Source organism: Schistocerca gregaria, chromosome X (genome assembly GCF_023897955.1).
Source record: "Schistocerca gregaria isolate iqSchGreg1 chromosome X, iqSchGreg1.2, whole genome shotgun sequence".
Taxonomy (NCBI): Eukaryota; Metazoa; Arthropoda; class Insecta; order Orthoptera; family Acrididae; genus Schistocerca; species Schistocerca gregaria.
Window position 1 is genome coordinate 724,175,328 of NC_064931.1, and position 21,666 is coordinate 724,196,993.

At 40.2% G+C, this 21,666-nt stretch overlaps 1 protein-coding gene across 2 annotated transcripts in view; it reads left to right on the forward strand.

Annotated features, from left to right (window-relative positions):
* LOC126297739 (E3 ubiquitin-protein ligase HERC2) overlaps window positions 1–21,666 on the forward strand; it is a 752,343-nt gene that overhangs the window by 315,334 nt on the left and 415,343 nt on the right. For both annotated transcript variants that reach the window (XM_049988889.1, XM_049988890.1), the window contains 2 exons: window positions 1,237–1,349; window positions 9,873–10,051. In XM_049988889.1, the coding sequence (XP_049844846.1) occupies window positions 1,237–1,349; window positions 9,873–10,051 (292 nt within the window). The remainder of the gene's footprint in view (window positions 1–1,236; window positions 1,350–9,872; window positions 10,052–21,666) is intronic.

The window sequence follows — 21,666 nt, forward strand, 5'->3', positions numbered from 1 at the left end:
CCCACTTAGCCATCCAGAAGGTTACCAATCACCTCTACAGACTAAAATTTATTGTATGCCTCAAACTTGCATACCCTCAACATTTAGAGCTGACAGAGAAGTACCATCTAAGTTCCAGTTTGGCAAATGTAGGAGCGTACAACTGCCACTTTGCTTTGGGTCAATTTGAAAATGATTTGCCTGTAGCCCATGTCAGAGCTCCGCATTATGATGAATTGCTGTATGAAATGTTGAGGAAACAGACTGTCATACCTGAAAATATTGGTTCCCCTCAGCTGCTTCGGGAATAGATATGACCAACTGCTGCTTTGTATTAGTCCTTGAATTTAAAAATATAATAAACCATTTCATGTAGGGATTCAGGAAATTTAGTTTTAACAATTGAAAATGCAACCCAATTGGAGGCCATGATACAGAAAGTCCTTATGAACAAGTACTATCTAAATGTATTCTTAAGGTTGTGATACAATATGGCTATATGACATCCTGTGACAACTAAGTGACCAGGGGTTTCTTAGTTACCTTCATGCCCCTCTCCCAACTCTTTCTCATCACCTATTATTGTTTGCACGTGTGTGTGTGTGTGTGTGTGTGTGGTGTGTGTGTGTGTGTGTGTAATATGTTGTGTCACCTTGTCTGTATTCTCATATACTGTTTTTTGTTAATATCAACACATCAGTTGTCAGTAAACTTAAAATTTAATTGGTCAGCAACCAAAAAGCTTATTCAAACACAATGGTGTTAGTTGTGCGTCATCCTAATGAGCATTATATGGTCTTTCCTTCATATAACTTTATTACTCATTCACCCAACATTTCATGATCAGAACTTTGTTTTCGACTTGGAATTATAACCACAGAGCAGTTAAGTGTTTGTCATATTCACAAAGCATTACCAATGGAAAAATATTCTTGCACCAACAAGGAACATACTCAACCGTTCACTTGTATTGCAGTATCTTGAATGAAGTCATTTTCTAATACTTAATCCATTGAAGAATCAATACACTTTTTATACTGTGAACTAATTATTTTATCAAAACTGGTTACTATTTACAGTGGAAGAATAGGGGGGGGGGGGGGGGGGGTTGGGATGGGAATATTCTGGCAGTGGCATGTGTAATTGTATTAATACTGACAAATATGATGATTTAAGAGTTAAGTACATGTAAGTTAAACAAAAGATCGAAACATGGAATAATGTTTGTATTTATGTGTTTTACTTTCATTTTTACAGGTTTTTGCTCACTGTTCTGGGTGTTCTAACTGGAAACCACCAAGGAAATGAAGTTAGTTTAATTATTAATTCAGGGGTTCTGGCACTTCTTCAGGCATTGCTGCGGCAGATAGGTAAGGCAGAATGAAATTGTTTACACTTATGTTTACTGTTTTGAATTTCTGCCTTTTGTTTGAAGTAAGTTTACTTAGACACATTGAAGATTTATGACCATTGTCCTCCAACTGATGCTGCCAGAAGACAGTTACCGAATTACCTCATGTGCAAGGAAGCAATGTCTGTGTATTAGATATTTGATAAGTTTTCTGCACACCTATTAATCTTTATTTGAAGAATTTTTAGACATGAATCATATGAAGAACACTGCTGAGGTGACAATACCTCATGCAAATGACCTGATCTTTCATTCATGTGTTAACGAAGTGGTTCATAAAACCAATATTAAAATCAAAGAAATATGCTCCATTTACAAAAAAATATGATGTAATGGAAGTAAACTGGAGAAAAATTTGCTCATCGAATATAAAGAATATCTATATCCCCATGGAAAAAAATTGTGTGTCTGGAGCTCAACAAATTTGTAATTGAAAATTGTGAACAAAGTAGTGTTGTTTTAGAAGACCATCTGTGTGAGTGCTTTTATACTTCCTTGATTAGAGAAAAAAAAGTATTACAGAGGAAAAGGGGGAGGGGTAGAAACCACATTAAGAGAGAACTGCAGCAGACTAATCCCGATAATTCTGCTGCTCTAGCTCACACAGTGAAAAAAAAAAAAATAAATAAATAAATAAATAAATTAAATAAAAATAAATAATAAAAAAATAAACACATGTGACAACCAGTGAAATGAAAATACCTTTCTCCAGCAATAATGATACTCTCCTTTTTCATGTAAAAGGACACTCCCATAGAGGCAAACCCAATGAACTACCAGCATTGGCATGGCAGTTTTTGCATCTCAATGAACACTGGGCAAAATATTCTGAAATACTCTTATGTGTTCCTCTTGGGTACTCTTGTGGGGCTCAGTCTTCTTTAAGAGCAACCTTGATTTTCGTTAGTCAGTCATAGACTTTAGCTGAATATACCTTGAAGACATGGATCAAGTAACGGGTATTGCGGTAAGGTACATGCAAAATTGTTACTTTCTAAGTTTATCAAACTTGAAGCTCTAATGAGATAATATTTATAGCAAAAATCAATACATTAACATTGCAGTTGTCCAAATATAAACAGCATGCAATTGTAATTGTAGGTCATATTAACATAGACATAAAAAAAAGGGGGGATTCAAGTGGTTAATTCTTTGTACTCATTTGACTGCTAAAGTCCCAAAGAAGAACACTAGACTAAATGTAGGTCTTGATAACATAAACAATAATATACACAGAGACACTCTTGAATGTGATATTATAGAATTATAAATATCATATCATGCAAAGCTATGGCTGAAAATCGAAAATTCAAGTCTTGCTACTGCAGAAAGACAAGATACATACAGAATTTTAGGTGTGTTTAATGTAAATAATATGATAAGCCAATTAAATGAAATGGGTTGGTCTCATCTAATGGATAGTAATAAAACTATTAATAAATGCTTTCCCTGACAGATTAAGTGTGTAACAGAAAAGAGGTATTGTCATTGGAACCAAAAGTATCGTAGTAATATTAGACATATCCAACATCGCACCGACAAATGGTACACTCCACAACTTAACAAACTCGGGGCATTCTGAAAGATAAGTCTCATAAAAGTATGCAGACATGTAAAAGTACATAAATATGAGAAAATTCCAGAGACCCCAAACTGAGATTGCTAAATGCAGTGCAGAGGTTCAGTATATTTTAAATTCTAAAAATAATTGTTAAAAATCCTACAATGTTATGAAAATGGAAACTAATCATTTCAGTTAAGGAAACAGTGTCCCTATTGTCTGTGATATCATAATGAATATTATGTAATTAATGCCATCCCCACTACTTCTCCCACTAATTCTATCTTAGATGTAGAAGTCCTGCTCCCTCATGCAAATCAGAGAAGATGTGAGAAATTTACTCTGGACCCAAAGCACTTTAAATGACATTTACGAATTGATTAAGAAACTAAGCAATTCCAGAGCAGAAAACTGTTTTGGACTTAGTAAATTCATCATAAAGTGTGTAGAAAAGGAAATCCAAATGCCACTTCTTTCATTATCAAACAGGGCACTAGCTGAAGGAATTTTCCCGAAATGTGTTAAGCTCACAGTTACACTGCCGGTGTGTTGGCAATAAACTCCCAAATAGCTACAGATACATTTCAATAGTACCACTCATGTGCAGGATAATAGAAAACTGCACATGTAAACAAAGGATTAACTGTTTTGATGACTGTCTGTTTCTGGAACATGTTTTCATTTAAGTAACATTCATTTAAGTGTCACATAAATTCTCTCAAAAATAGCTCATCTGGTTTTGATAGTGTTTCCAATAGAATACTAAAGATTTGTTCCCATGCAATAAGTCCAGTCCCATCTGAATTATATATAATTCATCACTAACTTAAGGTATTTTTCCAGAGATACTGGAATATACTGTTGTTAAACCCATCTTCAAGAAAGGTGATGAGAGAGAAGTCATTAACTACTGACCTGTTCCACTGCTGACATCATTTTCCAAAATTTTTGAGAAGATGATGTGTTCTTGGACAGTATCTCACCTTAGCAAGAATAATATCCTCAGCGTTTCACAGTTTTGGTTTCAGAAGGGTTGCTCTACTGAGAATGCCATTTACATGTTCACTCACCAGATTTTAGAACTATTAAATAATTAAATAGCAGTAGTTGGTATTTTCTGCTACCTATCTGAGGTGTTTGACTCTGTGAATCGCAATTGAAGGTTTATGGTATTGATGCTATAGTCAACCAGTGGATAATGTCATATCTAACCAAAAAGAATGCAGAAATTTTTAGTTAATACTTCAACCAATATAGTCCATGGACATAATTCTGAAGGGGGGGGGGGGGGTGTGGAGGAGAAATCACACATGGGATTCCCCAAGGCTTGATCTTAGGTCCATTGTTGTTCCTCATATATGTAAACTATCTAACATTCAACAAGCAGAATTTTTTTTATTCAGATGACACTCATATTGTAAGTATTCCAAGCATAAATCCAGAAACAAAAGAAATGGTAAACAATGTTCTTAAAAATACCATTGAATAGTTTTCTGTGAATGATTTCACCCTCAGTTTTAAAAAGACACAACATATTCAGTTCTGCATATCCAGGGAAACTACACCAATGATAAGTGTACCCACATGGTGAGGAAATAATAAATGGGCTAGAAACTTCAAAATTCTTAGGTGTCCACACTGATGACAGTTTACATTGAAAAAAGCTCATTTTGGAACTCCTAAAACAACTTTAGTCCAGCCACATTTGCACTTAGAATCATTGCAAATCTTGGGGAGAGACAAATCAGTAAGTTGACATATTTTGCATATTTTCATTCAGGAATGTCATATGGAATAATGTTCTGGGGTAACTCGCCTTTAATAAAGAAAATCTTCTTTGCACAAAAACGTGCTGTAAGAATAATATGTGGTGCTTACCCACTCATCTTGTACACATCTGTTTACGAGTTGGGCATTCTGACAACTGCTTCACAGTATATGCAGTCCCTCAATTAGTTTGTAATAAATAATCCACTACAGTTCAAAAGGAACAATGATGTACACAATTAAATTACCAGAAGAAGGAAATGACATCCATTACTCCATGTTAAGGTTGTCTTTAGCACCAAAAGGGGTGCACAATGCTGCAACAAAAATACTTGATCGCTTACCCAGTGATATATAATGTCTGACAGACAGCAAAGTAAAATTTGAAAACAAACTGTGAAAGTTTCTCCTTGACAACTCCTTGTACTTCGTATTATTGTCATGTGTAAAAAGTGGTGGGTAGGAATTACTAACTCACATCTGTATATCTCTTTTCTTTTTGTATAAATGAATAAAAAAAAAAACACTTGGAAATGATGAGAGTATAAATCAATTTGCGACATGAATGTAAAATGACTCATTCCACATCATTACATTTTATCATGAGAAATGGGCAATGGAACATAAACTAACTAACATGTCATAATGGTCAGAAAGCTAGAATACTATGACATTGATGATAATCTTATTTTAGCAATAGGCTACAGCTTGCATACATAAATAAGCAGAGATCGACAATACTCCCAATAAAAAGAGAAGTATCCCAAGGCCCTGTCCATGGACCTTTCCTGTTCATTGTCTACAGTAATGACTTTTCAAATTATACATCATATAAGACTGTACTATATACTGATGATATGACACTAATGACTGCAAGAGGGAATTTGCAGCATGTACTTAAAAAACAACATAGAAATGATGCAAATGACTAGTCACTGGTATCAAGCCAGTCACTAGTGTATTAAGCAGACAAAAACAGAAGAAATAATTTTTGATCTCAAGATAACTAGAAATTAAAATAAAGCTGGGAAAATATTTGGACAGATCTACACACACCCCACACCATTACAGAGCCTCCACCAGCTTGAACAGTCCCATGCTGACATGCAGGGTCTATGGATTCATGAGGGGAAGAACACATCAATTACTTGTGCAGAAAAGTAGTACATGCATTTTTTATTTTATAAATTAATAAAAAATATGAACAAACAGTTATTACCCCACTAATACAGTGTGTTCTTCAATTCCCATCTGCCGTATAGAATATAGCTCTGGCGTAATACCACAAGAGCTAAATGTACATAGAAGAGCCAAAGAAACTGGTACACCTACCTAATACCATGTAGGTCCCCTGTGAGCACGTAGAAGTGCCACAGCATGACGTGGCATGGACTTGACTAATGTCTGAAGTAGTGCTGGAGGGTACTGACATCATGAATCCTGCAGGACTGTCCATAAATCCATAAGAGTATGAGGGGGTGGAGATCTCTTCTGAACAGCACGTTGCAAGGCATCCAAATGCTCAATAATGTTCATGTCTGGGGAGTTTAGAGGCCAGCAGAAGTGTTTAAAGTCAGAAGAGTGTTCGTGGAGCCACTCTGTAGGAATTCTGGATGTGTGGGCTGTTGCATTGTCGTGCTGGAATTGCCCAAGTCCATCAGGATGCACAATGGGCATGAATTGATTCAGGCGTTCAGACAGGATGCTTACATATGTGTCACCTGTCAGAGTCATATCTAGACATATCAGGGGTCCCATATCACTCCATCTTCACACACCCCACACCATTACAGAGTCTCCACCAGCTTGAACAGTCCCCTGCTGACATGCAGGGTTTATGGATTCATGAGGTTGTTTCCGTACCTGTCCATGTCCATCTGTTCGATACAGTCACTACAGTCCAACAGGCCCAGGCAACACGTAAAACTTGTCATCATTGGTACACGAGTGGGTCTTCAGCTTCGGATCAGTTCACTTCAGGTCAAGGCCAGGAACAGAGAAGGCGAACAGCCTCCTGTGCCTGCTAATAGGTAAACCTCACACGATTTTATTGTGAAGAGTTGATTGGTTGTCCATGTAGCATCATACCATCAGCACTAACACTGCAGCATCATCACTGGTGGTACAGCATATGGGCCCCATTTCCTCCCCTTATGTGAGTGGAAAGGTGGTGTAGTGCACCAACCATATTTGGTCATAAATGCTCAAAGTTAGAAAGAGGATTGCAGCACCACCAGTCACAGGTGAGCACTGGTTTTGTGCTTTATCAAATATAACATAGGCATCACAATGTTGGGAAGCAGTCCACCCAGCTACTATGTGGAAATAGTTAATGCAGCTGTCCTCAAGCAGTGAGGTGACACAAGTCTTTCCACACCATCAGCCTCCAAAGTGTTCAAAGCACAGGCTAAACACATGCAGTGCAGAAGAGTATATCTGTTCAAGCCACATGTACTAAAATCAGTTCTCTCAGCACCACAGTTCTGCCAATGTGGCGGCCACTGTATCAGATGCTAATCGTGTACCACTGTTCTGGTCAGTAGTCTTCTAACACTGTGGGGAGGTGAGACAAGGATCGCTCCACTGATACATGAGACACTGCCGAGCATGAACAAATGCTGCTGGCAGGGGAGGAGGCTGCATCATGAAGGCCATGAACGGTCGATGCCGTGCTCTGTCAGCAATCCTGAGTGTCAACAAGACCCCGAGTCAGCTAAATTCCCCAGACAAGTCAACACAATTCTGTACTGGGTTGTACCAAGATGCATTTGTAAAGAGCAATAAGTATTTGCAGACTGCTTCCCTGGTGGTGCCTAGCATCCGTCCAATATACCAAGCTGCCGACACTATTACAAAATGGTTCAAATGGCTCTGAGCACTATGGGACTCAACTGCTGTGCTCATCAGTCCCCTAGAACTTAGAACTACTTAAACCTAACTAATCTGAGGCAGGATTCAAACCTGCGACTGTAGCAGTCGCACGGCTCCAGACTGCTCGCCTAGAACCGCGAGACCACCGCGGCCGGCACACTATTACAATTGGAAGATGTCATCACTGGGTAAATGAGACAGATATCAACCAAGAGAACAAAGTGTTAAAGCAATGCTGACTTCAGTTGAGTATGAAGTACTTGAAGAATCTTGTGGATTCTCTTGGGTCTGTTACCAAGGTTAGATGTTGATATTAGTGTTATGATTTGTTTGCTGTCCCTACGGTTGTTTTTTTAATTGTGCTGTGTTGCAAATAAAATTGTTCAGTCCTTCAGTGAAAGTCACCTCAGCATCAGCACAAAGAAAACAAAGCCATTTGAAAATTTTCAATAAGTACACTTAGTACTGTAAGTAGCACATTGATACCCACGTGCTAATGACTACTTATCATGCATTGGTCTCCTTCTCTATAAACTGAGTGAGGTGGCACAGTGGCAGGCATACTGGACTCTCATTCAGGAGGATGATTGTTGAAACCCGCATCAGGCCATCCACACTTATGTTTCTCATAATTTACCTAAATCACTTCAGGCAAATGCTGGGATGGTTCCTTTGAAACTTCACTGCCGATTTCCTTCCCCATCCTTCCGTAATCCGAGCTTTGCCCCCCCCCCCCCCCCCCCCCCATCTAATGACCTAGTTGTCGACAAGACATTAAATGCTAATCTCCTCCTCCAGTATAAACTATGGGATTGAAGTACAGGGCTCCATAACACAAGCAAACCTTTACATGCTATTAAAGTTGCAGAAGAAAGCTGTTAGAATAATTTGTGGCATAAAATCAAGAGACTCATGTTGTGATGTATTTCCTAAAGCAGGAATATTAACCACTACAAATAATGTGTGTCTTTAAATCGATCATGGTGGCACAAACACTTAAACAAAATGTGAACACTGATGTACATAACCACAATAGTAGGGAAAAATATCAGTTCATCTCATAAACCACAGAGTTGCACTGATTGGAAGAAACCCACTGTATGCAGAACTAAGGCTTGCCCACCAATGTGCTGCCAAGTTCATTCGCATGTCTCCCTACTGCAAAATTTAAAGCCAACCTAAAAAGAATATTGATTGCCAATCCACATTATGCATTAGATGAGTAGGAATAAAGAAAATTTTATATAGGCTTCAGAAATGTATATTAGTTAATACAATCACTTAAAATTCTACCTCTACATGTATACACCACAAGCCACCTTGCAGTGTGTGGCAGAGGGTACTTGAAAATTAAGTTTTTCTTTTATTCATTTCTTAAATAGATAATCTAAAGTAAGTTATAGTTGATAAGCTGAAATGTTTTCTCTGTTCAAACCAAGCCTCTCATAAAGCAAACTACTAAATAAACATGGCTAACTATATCACTGTATGTTGTAAAATGTATCTAAATACATACGGGATATCCCTCCTAAGACTTTCAGGTATATTTTTTCTGGTGTTTTGTTGATATTTGCAATTTAGTTTTTGCAGTGTGTAGCTGGAGTCTGCCCAAACAAATATCGTTCATCACATCTTTCATTCGACACCCAGTGTTGAAGGAAAGTGTGGGTTTGCTCCCCATTATGAACAAAATTATTTTTAAAGCTGAATTTTATGAGCTCATTTGATAAAGTGGTCCCATATTAGTCTAATGCGATATTGGTTTTATGTATATATATTCACAAGGACAGTGAAACAAAAAGTAACCAATACTCCAACAGCAACAGTGCCACCATCTCCCTAACAGTACATATCCATAAATCAAATATTGCACTCAACTAATTTGGAACAGCTCTATCAAAAGGGCACAAAAAATCCACTTTAAGAATAATTTTGTTTGTTAAGGGCACAAACCAACACTTTCCATTGATACTGGCCATCAGAAGGAGGAGGTGATAAGCAGTATTTGTCTGGGATGACACCAGCTAAATGTCACAAATATGGAATTGCAAATATCTGCCTAAACACCAGAGAAAGCATGCCTGACAACTCTTAAGAGGGACACCCAGTATATTCACTTATTATAAACTGACAAATGATTAATGAAATTCTAGTAGTAGTTGTTATTATGTATAACCTATGCTGTCAGTGCCCTAGAAACTTAAATTATTTAAAATACAAAAAGGGAAAAACATGGTATTAATTCTTTTTGTAGTCTTAAGTGCATATTGTTTTCCTTTATAGGCCCAGAAGTTCTCAAAAGTTACACAGAAGAAAGAGGGAGAGATGTTTGTGCTGTTTTTGAAGATGATGTGCAGAAGTCATCTGCTCCATCTGTGGTCCTTAGTGGGCCAGAATTAGCTAGTATGATGAAAGTTGGAACCAGAGTGGTTAGAGGAGTTGATTGGAAATGGGGTGACCAGGTATAACTGTTAATATTTAAATGTTCATACAATTGTACATCTTCAACAATATGTGAATGTAGGCTTTTACAGCCAGAGCTCATTTCAGTAAAATCCTTCTGGATGTGTGACCACATCAAGATGTGATAAAACTACTGACATTTCAGCTACAATTGCTGACTGCCTTTATCAGGGTGACTACTTATGGTTTGTGGTTATGGCAACAAGGGACAAGGTCAAGAGGACCCAGGAGAAACAGCCGAGGCAAATTGCCCAGGTACTATATGTATTGGGCATTAGTGACAAGATGGACAAGATTTATATACCAAGAGGAAATAAATAATATTCTGTAGGAACAAATAAATAAGAGACCTCCTGGGTTCCACTGAAGACTGCATAAATAGACTTCACACACCAGGAGTACACAGGCTTACCTGTGATTGTAGACTGGTCTGTAGTGACAAGATGGGACACGATATCAACACATGCATTGCAGAGCACAAGCAATATAATACAGCTTGTTCAGCATACTAAACTGATGATGGCAGAACATGGAGGAAAGTGTGGAAAGTCCATACATTTTTAGCTACTTACCACATAGAGAAAATTCAGAGAGGAAACGCTGACAAATCTCAGCCACCACCAGCTAATATATAGGGTGTAAAAGAACTTTGTATACAAAATTTTAGTACGTTTGCAGGAGACAAAAATGTCACAGGTGTGCAATTTTGCTGCTGGAGATGCATGAAGGTTTTGATGCTAGTGATGTTCAGAGATTTTGTTCAAACTGCCACGTGATGACTGTTGTTTTAGAGATGTTGCTGAAAATGTCATCTGCTTACATTAATGCACAATTGACATCTGCATGCTAATGATTGTCAAACATACTCTAAACAGCCATGTGATCATGAATAATTGTTGCAGCTTTGGCCAAATTGGCACGTAGCTCGTCTGGAGAGAGAGAGAGAGAGAGAGAGAGAGAGAGAGAGAGAGAGTGTGTGTGTGTGTGTGTGTGTGTGTGTGTGTGTGTGTGTGTGTGTGTGTGAGGGTGCGCACACACACACACACACACACACACACACACACACACACACACACAATGTCAAATCTCTAAAACAATACTGATCAGATGGAAGTTTGGATACTATCTATAAACATCACTAGTGTTGAAACCTTTGTGGACCTCTAGTGGGGAAATGATGCTCCTTAGACATTTTTTTCACATAAAAAAGTGTTTCTTTTCATCTCCTCTAAACACTCTAAAATTTTGTATACATAATTTTTTATACTCTATAACAAGGTGCCGTCAAATGAAAACTGAACACCCACCACAACGGGACCATGGAATGGTTCCATTCAAAAGTAATCACTGTATGCATTAAGACATTTATTCCATTGCGACATGAAACAATTAATTCTTGTTTTATAGAATGCGGTCAGCTGCTGACAGATCCACAACTGCACCCACTCTAGCACTTCCTCATCTGATTGAAACTGATGTCCACGCATGTCTTTATTCTGTCGCCAAGGATATGAAACTCACATGGTGAAACATCCAGGCTGTACAGAGGACGTTGCAGTGTTTCTGAATCAAATTGCTGAAGCATAGCCTTTGTCTGATTGTCAGTGTGGAGGCAGGCATTATCACGCAACGGGGTAACTCCATATAACAGAATTCCTTGGCATTTTGACTTTATGCAGCATCCCAGTTTCCGCAAAGTGTTATGCATTGTTTGTTGTTCCACACTCAAGGAACTCGAAAAGCAGAGGACCCCTGCAGTTGAAGTAGGTCACCCTTTTACTGGAACTTGTGTGAACAGCTTTGGATTTCTTTGGTGGGGGAGATGTGGAATGTCAGAATGCTGTGGGTTGGAATCATACTGTTGCACAATGACACCCACTCCCATGCTGCCAATCAGATGAAGGCTACGCTTCAGCGATTGGGTTGGGAAACACGGCAACATTCTTTGTATGGCACAGATATTTCAACATGTGATTTTAAAATCTTTGCTGACCTGAGAAAGGCACACATGGAAGTTGATTTCTGTCAGATAAGGAGGTGCAAGAGTTGGTGTGGTTGTGGATCTGTCAGCAGTCGACCGTGTTCTATAAAACAGGAATTAATTGTCTCATCTCCTAGTGGGAAAAATGTGTTAATGCATTTCATGATTACTTTTGAATGGAGCCATTCCATACACTTATTGTGGTGGGTGTTCAGCTTCCATTTGACTGAAATATTATTAGCAATAAGCATATGATAACCCTGGCCACTGATAATATAATCCAATCAGCACACTGTATCATAGAATGCCCAGTCACTTCAAGCTAGTGTGATAGAGATCCAATAGAGCACATGGTGAAACATAATAATGTTTCAAAAAATTGGGGTATTGCAGGGGATGAAATTCAGATCATTTTGATATAGGGAAGCTGTAGCATAAATGTGAAATAAAGTCTCTACAGCACTTGGCAGGTGAAATGAAACACCAGAATACTTCAGTTTGGAAAACTTTTATTGGCAAAATGGTAGACTACAATCAAATACTGTAAACTGAATCAGTGGCTTTAACTTTAGAGTATTGGCTGTAGAAACTTTATTTCACATTTCCAGGTGTAGGTTCCTCATACCAAAATGTTCCAAATTTTATCATCTACAATCCCTCTAATTTTTAAAACATATTCTGTTACATCCTGTACATGAAACAATAAAATGTAAATCACAAGTATTCACCCTGATGAATGCTGCCAGCAATAGTAGTTAAAAGGCCAGTATTTTTATTGCACCATGACACTTTTTTTTAAGTGTCCAACAATAATTGTGTTACAGCATATACAGGTGAAACACTGTGATTCAATTATGCTCACTGTTGGGACTGATAGGTGTGTCCCATTGCGTACTCATTCTATGAACATATTCCTGTATCCTGGTGGTGTAAATTTTCTCACTCTCTCCAGTTGTCCCACACAATCATGATGCAAATAAAGTCTGCCCATAAGCAGAATTATGCTTTTTACTGTGCACTTAGTCGTGTAATTACACAGATGATGTGTGTTGCACCAAAGCTGTGATTGAAACCCATTTTAGTACATACTTAGGGGCAGTCTTCTGTGTACTTCTGTTTTTAGATTGGCAATTCAGAACCTTTTCCAGTTGTCTTTCACAATATTTTGTTAATGTTTGCTATAGTTGTCTTTGGTACAGACTGTCCCCATTGACCACTGTTTAGTTCCACATGTTTATCTCTCTGTTTATCTCTCTTCTGAAATGAATAGTGATCTGTTGGCATGGATATTGTATTTATCACCTCCTCCCAAACTTGTTATAGTTTGACACTACCTGTTTATTTCATATTTGACTGACATGCTTTTGTATCCCTTGTCTTTAACACTGACTTACTGATTTTTTTTTCTCTTTTAGTAACTTTTTCTCTTTTGGTAACTAAGCTTTAACTGCTTCATAGCTTTGGTTCTATTCCATCATTGACTGTTCTATTCCATCTCCACAGCTGAAATATCTCATAATCAGTAGATTTTATCATATAGAGTTTTTTTTATACCACTGGACAAAATATTAGTCACTTCCTTGAAAGAGCACACTGGTCTCTTTGGAGCAGTGTTGATGGTGTGGAGCTGGTATGATGTGTTCATGTGACCTTTAGCGGCTGACGTAAGTGATGGTAGTGAAGTGATACATAAGTGCTGGTCGGTTGTATGGAACCAGGACAGTAAGTTGGGTGGATGTCAGGATGTGACAGAATGATAGGAAGGAGCTATCGTGTTTGAGCTTGACTGTGACCACACTTGAATGAAGTTGCCTGATTTGTTGGTGTGCGAATGCTGACTGTCAAACATTTCTATAAGAAATAGTGTCCCACATGCAGCCAAATAACGTGATTTAGGAACACTGGTCTGAAGGGGATCCTGACCAACAAGAACCTAGACAACAATTGCTGCTGTCAGTGACAGAAGACCCATTTCAATGAGCTGCTGAGTGAAATTTGCAAAAGGAGCCACTTGTCATGAACATGGGGAGTTGTGTATCTCACAAAAGACCATTGCTCTCATTGTCAGATAACGCTGCATGTCTACAATGGGCCAAACAAGCCTGAAACTGACCAGCAGCTGACTCTAGGCTCGCAGTATGGTCCATCAACTCACAGTTTTGATTCTTTTCAAATCACGTGAGGCATTGAGTGTACTGATGGCGTAATAAGGCATTTTAACTTGCAGTGAGTTGGGATATACAGGGTGTCTGAAATGTCTTTCCCTGGTTACATAAATCGATAACTCAGGCTAGAAGTAAGATACAAATATGAAACTGGTGTCTAATTGTTTACAAACTATCAAAGTTTTTTTCACACATAAGCAAACTTCCAAATGAGCACCCTTGGTAGCACATAGCACATCTAGGCAATATTCAATTTCCATCCACACATTAGCCAACATCACTGGAGGGATTGATTCAACGACTGTTGTCATCCGTTGCCGCAGGGTTTCAAGATCTGGTAGATGTGTTCGGTAGACCTCGTCCTTGACATAACCCCATAAAAAGAAGTCTAATGAGGTTATGTCGGGAGAGTGTGGAGGCCAAACTGTTGGCCCATCACGACCAATCCATTGCCCAGGAAAGATCATGTCTAGATAGCCACGGACGTCCAAACCCCAATGAGGCGGTGCACCGTCTTGCTGAAACAAGACATCGGGGTGATACTGAAGCAGCTGAGGAACACCATACAGTTGCAACATGTCCAGATACACAGCAGATGTGATGGTAGCCTCAGCGAAGAAGAATGGCCCGATAATTCAATCGTGCAATAGCATGCACCAAACATTCACCTTTGGACTGCCTCTGGCGCACTCCATGACCTCGCCAGGGGGTTGTGAACCCCAAATGTGCACATTATGGTGATTTTCTACTCCACTGACAAAAAAGGTCGCTTTGTTGGAAAAGGCAATTCGTCTGAGGTAACCATCGTCATCCTCAATACGTGATAGCATTTGGACCGCAAAGTCATATCAACGTGTACTGTCATTGGGCAACAAGGCCTGAATGATTTGCACTTTGTATACACAAAACAATAAAAGTTTGTGTAAATGTCATGGAGAGAGCTTTTGGCATCAGTAATTCACGTGAGGCCCTGCGCACCGATTTCTTCTGACTTCGCAGAAAACACTGTCTTACAGCTTCCACCCTGTCTGCTGAGGTTCTTGGTCGACCAGACCTCGGAAGGTCAGCAACCGATCCTGTGTTCTTGAACTTCTCATACCAGGCTTTAATGCTCTTGACATCAGGTGGATTCTTCCAAATGTTGTCTGGAAGTGTGTCTGCACGGTGGTTGGTGATTGTGTCTCATGGTACCACAGGACACACTGTGCCTTCTCCTGATTGGTTAACATGGCTTCTTGGGCACTGCACCTCATCCACTACACATGTACTGCGAACCTAAAACAGAAAAAAACTTGGATAGTTGTAAACAATTCGACACAAGTTTCATATTTGTATCTTGCTTCTAACCTGAGTTATCAATGTATGTAATCAGGGAAAGACTTTTCGGACACCCTGTAGTTCAGGTCAGAGATGGTTCTGTGATGTTTTGGGTGAATTTTTTGTTCTGCGACTAGGGTCCGCTCATTCAGATTACCATGAACATGAGCCAGGGTGTTTATTTCAGCATCTCCTCTTCTACATCTTCATGCTGAGAATTTTGTGGGGACTCCCATCGTCCAAGATGACAGCAGCCACATACACAGGGCTGTACGGACCCATTCTCAATCTGACGAATGCTTGGGCACACTATTGCAGCTTGACTGGTCTTCCGAGTAACCCGGTCTTAATCTCGTAGAAAACTCTAGCACTGTTTGGAACAGTGTATGTAACATAACAATTGGCATCCCTGTAATTTGGTAAATCTACAGGATCTACTCATCAGTGTGTAGCTTCAGTTGGATTCGACATACCTGAAAAAACTTGCAGATGCTCCTGAAAGTGACTAATATAATTTTTCAGCCAAACTGTGACTGTTACACAGTATACTTGTTACTACAAGTACCTCTGTAGCTGCTTCAAATGTATCTCTGCCTGCTTGTGGGAAGCATGTTTGTCCTTATCACATTGTTTGTATCACCCCATCTCAGAACTCTACATTGTCTGTCATTGGTTTCTACAGCCTGTTATATTATTTTACTGAAATATCATCGCTTGGATAAAAATTAAAAAAAGGGAAAATACTGGAATAAAATTCATGCCCTTTTTTTCAAGAATCTTTGATGTTATCTCCATTAACCATTATTTCTGGGACCAGGGGATGGTCAAAATGATAAAAAGGTCAAATAATTGGAGGAGAATGTAACAAGTTATTTACAGAACTCAGAATGATGTAACAAATCAAAAATAAGCAAAAGAATTACATATGTAATAAAGAGAAAGGAGAGAGAACATTTTAAACCCTGAAAATGTATTTAAAAAAAGTGTAAAATATTTTCTGTTTTACTTTCTTAAACTTTGACTTTTCTGCTGCATCATGCCTCTTCCTTGCCCACAATATGCTCATAGCTGTAGTGGTTGCCTGTTGTTCCACATATTTGAGAGCAATCTTGAACACATCCTTTGCTGCAGAGTGCCTGATCTTTTTGTTTTCTTTCTTTTCCTCATCATCTAACTCTTCTCACTGAAAACTATACTGTTGCAAAACAAGATCAACAAAACAATCATCTTCAAGTTGTTCTTTGGTAACAGCATCAACACCAACTTCTGTTAGCCGTTCTTCTACACCAGCTGGGTGGATATCATTCTGAAGAGTTTGCAAATCAGTTACCAAATCTGCAATGTCTGACTCATTAGTTTCTGGAAGTTCTTGTTCTTGGTTTAGGCTGGAAGAAACCTTCTTCCATGATTTTTGTGGAACGGTGTTCTTAAATTCTTCCCAGGGTTGAGCAACTGTGTAAATTGCATCTTTTATGGTGAACGGTTTCATTGCTTAAAAAGCATCACACCTTCCTCTGTTTACCCTAACAAAGTGTTGACATACATCCTTCTATAATGTCCTTTTATCCAGTCAGTAACACCCTGGCCCATTGGTTAGGTTATTGAAGTCTAGTGTGGTGTGGTGGTTTGGATTTTGGGGGGGGGGGGGGGGGGGGGGGGAAGGAGGTGGTAGTGGCAGCAAAAACGTAGTTTTATGTCACCTTCTTGAAGTTCAGACTTAGTGGGGTGGCTTGGCTGTTGTGTAGCAATATAAGTTCACAGGGTGATAGGTTTTTGGATTTCGAGTATTTTTTAACAGCCAGAACAAATGCATCAAAACCATTCATTAAAGAAATGACCTTTCATCCAAGCACTTGCTTGAGCTTTGTAATAAACCTTTAACTGCTGAAAACTTATGTTTATGAAGGCTCTTGGTTTCTTAGATTTGCTAATTACAAACATTGGTTTATGGTCACCACTTGCATTCCTGCACATTCCAGTGGTCAGGTTGTCCTTTGCTAGTGCCATGCCTGTTGCTGTTTCACTCTTTGAGGCAAGGCTTTTTGAGGGAGCATTTTATAGTTTAGCCCAGTCTCATCATTGTTGTAGTCAGGTACCAGTTATTTTTCTGACTTTTTTTTTAACTTAACTCTCTATCTGCATCAACAGCAAAAGCTTTCACCTGAAATAGTCACTTGCAGAACACCATGATGATTTTTCTGCTGGTGAAGCCAACCTTCAGTTGGCTGTAATTCGTGACATGAGTAAAGTCGATTGATAATGCTGGTGTGCTGTTCAGCGCGGAGCACAGATGGCTTTTCAGACACGTGGTCAGATAACCCCAGGAGTCAGCTATAAAATTCATGTGAGAAAAGTCTGATGTGGGTTGCCTTCGACTCAGTGTTTTTTGATCACTGTCAATAATTTGATGATGTACTTTAACAAATTGTGTGACAGCAGATTAAAACTGCATGCCAGAATGTAACTGGACCTGGGTTCTTAATTGTTGTGTGAAGTGATCTTGCTCACTGAGCTTACTATTCCTACATCCACAGCTTCAATTCTGTCAGTAGCTTGCTCTTGCTTTTCAAACCCTGCAGATATTCTCCTACTCACATTGGTGGTTGAATATTCCCAGAACAAAGACTACTATTGGGAATGACTTCATTTCCAGAGTTAATCTTTCTTTCTACATTGGAGTGTTCTGACTGTACTGCACTGTCCACTAAATCCTTGAAAATGTAAAAATAAAATTGAAGTACTGTACTGGGCAAATGTAACTTGAATTACAATGTCCAATAGCTCACTGAAACAGCTCTGAGCCCCAACACTGTTGTGCAAATTATTTATTCAAATTTCAATTAGTAACACACGATCACGGGCCACAGTGAAAATTGTGATTTTTCTGAAGTGTGACTGCGTTAACTTCTAGGGAGTAACCATTCACACATCACATTTGCCCAAATTATTCAGTAGAAAATTGCAATTTACAATCAAAAATGCAGGCAGGGATTTGTGTAATTAAGTTCACAACTCACAGAGGTTTGAGTTTCACAAAATTTTTAGATTTATTTTTCTTGTGACCCATAGCAACATGTTTAATAAACTTTCAAGGATGGCTGTGTATCCTAAGCAAGGATGTAAATTGTTGTGGTTGGCAGGAGAGCCAACACCGTGTTACTAGAGGAGGCCGAAAGGCACGTGATTTAGCTCACACAGGCTGGCATGAGGTCTGGAACAGGACAAGGAAATTAGAATTTAGAAACAACGGACATAGCTGGTGGTATACTTAACTTTAATCCATTAATGACGAATGTCGGTCTTGACGGTACATGATTGACAATATCAATAGAAACTGATAATGGCGCCTTGCTAGGTCGTAGCAAATAAAGTAGCTGAAGGCTATGCTAACTATCGTCTCGGCAAATGAGAGAGTATTTTGTCAGTGAACCATCGCTAACAAAGTCGGCTGTACAACTGGGGCGAGTGCTAGAAAGTCTCTCTAGACTTGCCGTGTGGCGGCGCTCGGTCTGCAATCACTGATAGTGGCAACACACGGGTCCGACATATACTACCGGACCGTGACGATTTAAAGGCTACCACCTACAAGTGTGGTGTCTGGTGGTGACACCACATTCCTCCTCCGCAAATCGGCATATGGTTGTGGCACAAGGCTTCCGCCCGCCGTGGGGAGGACCGCATGTTGACGTATGCGACGAGGTGGGGAGCCTGACAACAGGCGAGACTGTGCCACCCGCACCCTGCCATTCGGACCTCGGGGAACTAGGAAATGTCTGAAAACCTGCTGCAGGGTGCACGCCAACATGCGGTGTATGCGCCTGTAGAGAGACAGGAGGGGCCGAAGGGTCGACCTCCATCGGGCTGGGGAATCCGACGGGCGAAGACAACATATGGTCCGGAGCGGGCAAGAGTTCCATGTCGGAGGACAACTAGTCACTGGAAACGGTCGGCAGCGTGTGGCCCAGGTTCGATGATGGCGACCATGGAGCAACTCAGCCAGTGAGCAACCATCTTGGGGCTGAGAGCGATACGAGGACAAAAAGAACAATAACGTGTCCTCTTGAGAATGCGACTCTTTGAACTTCAACATCTGTGACTTGACAGTCCTGACTAATCGTTCAGCAGCACCGTTTGACTGTGGCAAAAATGGCGCGGACGTCAGGTGTTGAATACCATTGGCCTTGCAGAATGACTGAAATTCTGCGGACATGAATTGTGGGCCATTATCGGAAACAATAGTCTGTGGAAGACCTTCAATGCAAAAGATAGCGGATAACACTTGGATGGTGGCAGATGACGTCGTGGAAGACATCCGGACAACAAAAGGAAAATTACTGAATGAATCTACCACAACCAACCATCGAGCATTCCAGAATGGACCAGCAAAATCGATGTGTAAGCATTGCCAAGAGGAAGTGGCTTTTGGCCATGTAAAGAATTTCCGCAGTGGTGCTGATTGTTGTTCGGCACACACCATGCAAGAAGAGCACATATTCGTAATCACGGCATCGATTCCGAACCAAGTACAGTGCTGATGAGCAAGTTGTTTCGTTCTCACTATACCCCAATGTCCTTGGTGGAGAAGCTGTGAGACAGAGGACTGTAACGAATGTGGTACCACGACCGTGGACTGATCATTATCAGAACGCAACAGCAAAATACCACGTCGTACAAAAAGTCTCTCCTTGTGAGCAAAAAATCGGCGAACCAACAGGTCCCCGATCCATGACTTTGACAAGGGCCATTGCGTAGCAAAAAATCACAGAACGGGAGCAAGGACAGGGTCGGCAGCAGTGGCTGTTGCTGCACGACGAAAATCAATTGGAAACGATTCGACAACGTCATCAGTTTCCGCATCAATGAGCACACAAGCAAGTTCGGAGGAATCGAATTCCCTATCCTCAGCAACAGGCAAGCGGGACAACGCATCGGCATTTCCGACCTTAGCAGTGGACCGATACAAGATATTGTAGTGGTACTGCGAGAGTAAAATAGACCAGTGAATGAATTTCTGTGCTGTACGTGGAGGTACAGGCTTGTTCGGATGATAAAGCAATGTCAAAGGTTTGTGGTCTGCGATGATGGTAAAGTAATGACCACACAAGAAATCATGAAACTTTGTAACACCAAATACGAGAGCCAATGCTTCTTTCTCGATCTGTGAATAACTTCTTTGAGCAGACGAGAGCAATTTGGACGCAAAGGCAATAGGGCGATCGTGCGATCCATCTTTGAGCACAAGCACAGCACCGATCCCGAAATCCGATGCATCCACCATCAACAAGAGGGGCTTCTGGGGATCGAATGGCATAAGGCAAGGATTGGAAAGCAACACCTATTTCAACCGGCGAAAGGCACGTTCGCATTCCGTCGTCCAGACGAATGGAACACCCTTATGGCGTAAGCGATGAAGCGGAGCTGAAATGGAAGAGGCATGCGGCACATATTTATTATAATACGCAATATTTCTCAACACATTCTGTAGCTGCTTCAAATTCTGCGGCTAAGGCAAGTCTTGTATGGCACAAATGTGCGTGGGACTGTGATGGATGCCTTGGGCATTGAGTACATGTCCCAAGCAAAAAACACACATTTGTCCTTCTGCAAGCGAAGACCATTTTGTCGCAAAACCTGAAATAATGTTCTGAGATTGGCCAAATGTTCTTCTTCCGTCTTTCCGGAGATCACAATATCGTCCAGATAATTTGCTGCAGTAGGGACCGACGCAAAAACAGTTTGTAGATATTGCTGAAACAATGCAGAGGCGGATGCACACCCGAATGGCAGCATCGTCTCAGCAAATGAGAGTGTATTTTGTCAGTGAACCATCGCTAGCAAAGTCGGCTGTACAACTGGGGCGAGTGCTAGAACGTCTCTCTAGACCTGCCATGTGGTGGCGCTCGGTCTACAATCACTGATAGTGGCGACACGTGGGTCCGACGTATACTACCGGACCGCGGCCGATTTGAAGGCTACCACCTAGCAAGTGAGGTGTCTGGCAGTGACACCACATAAATAACCAGGCAGTATCTCAGCTAGGTCCTCACTCACTCCAAAACCTTGAAAAGTTCTAAGTCCGCCTTGCTTCAGATTCAAGTTAAAGGTCTCAGATACTAACTGGCAAAAACCACAAGTCTGAATCCACACTCTA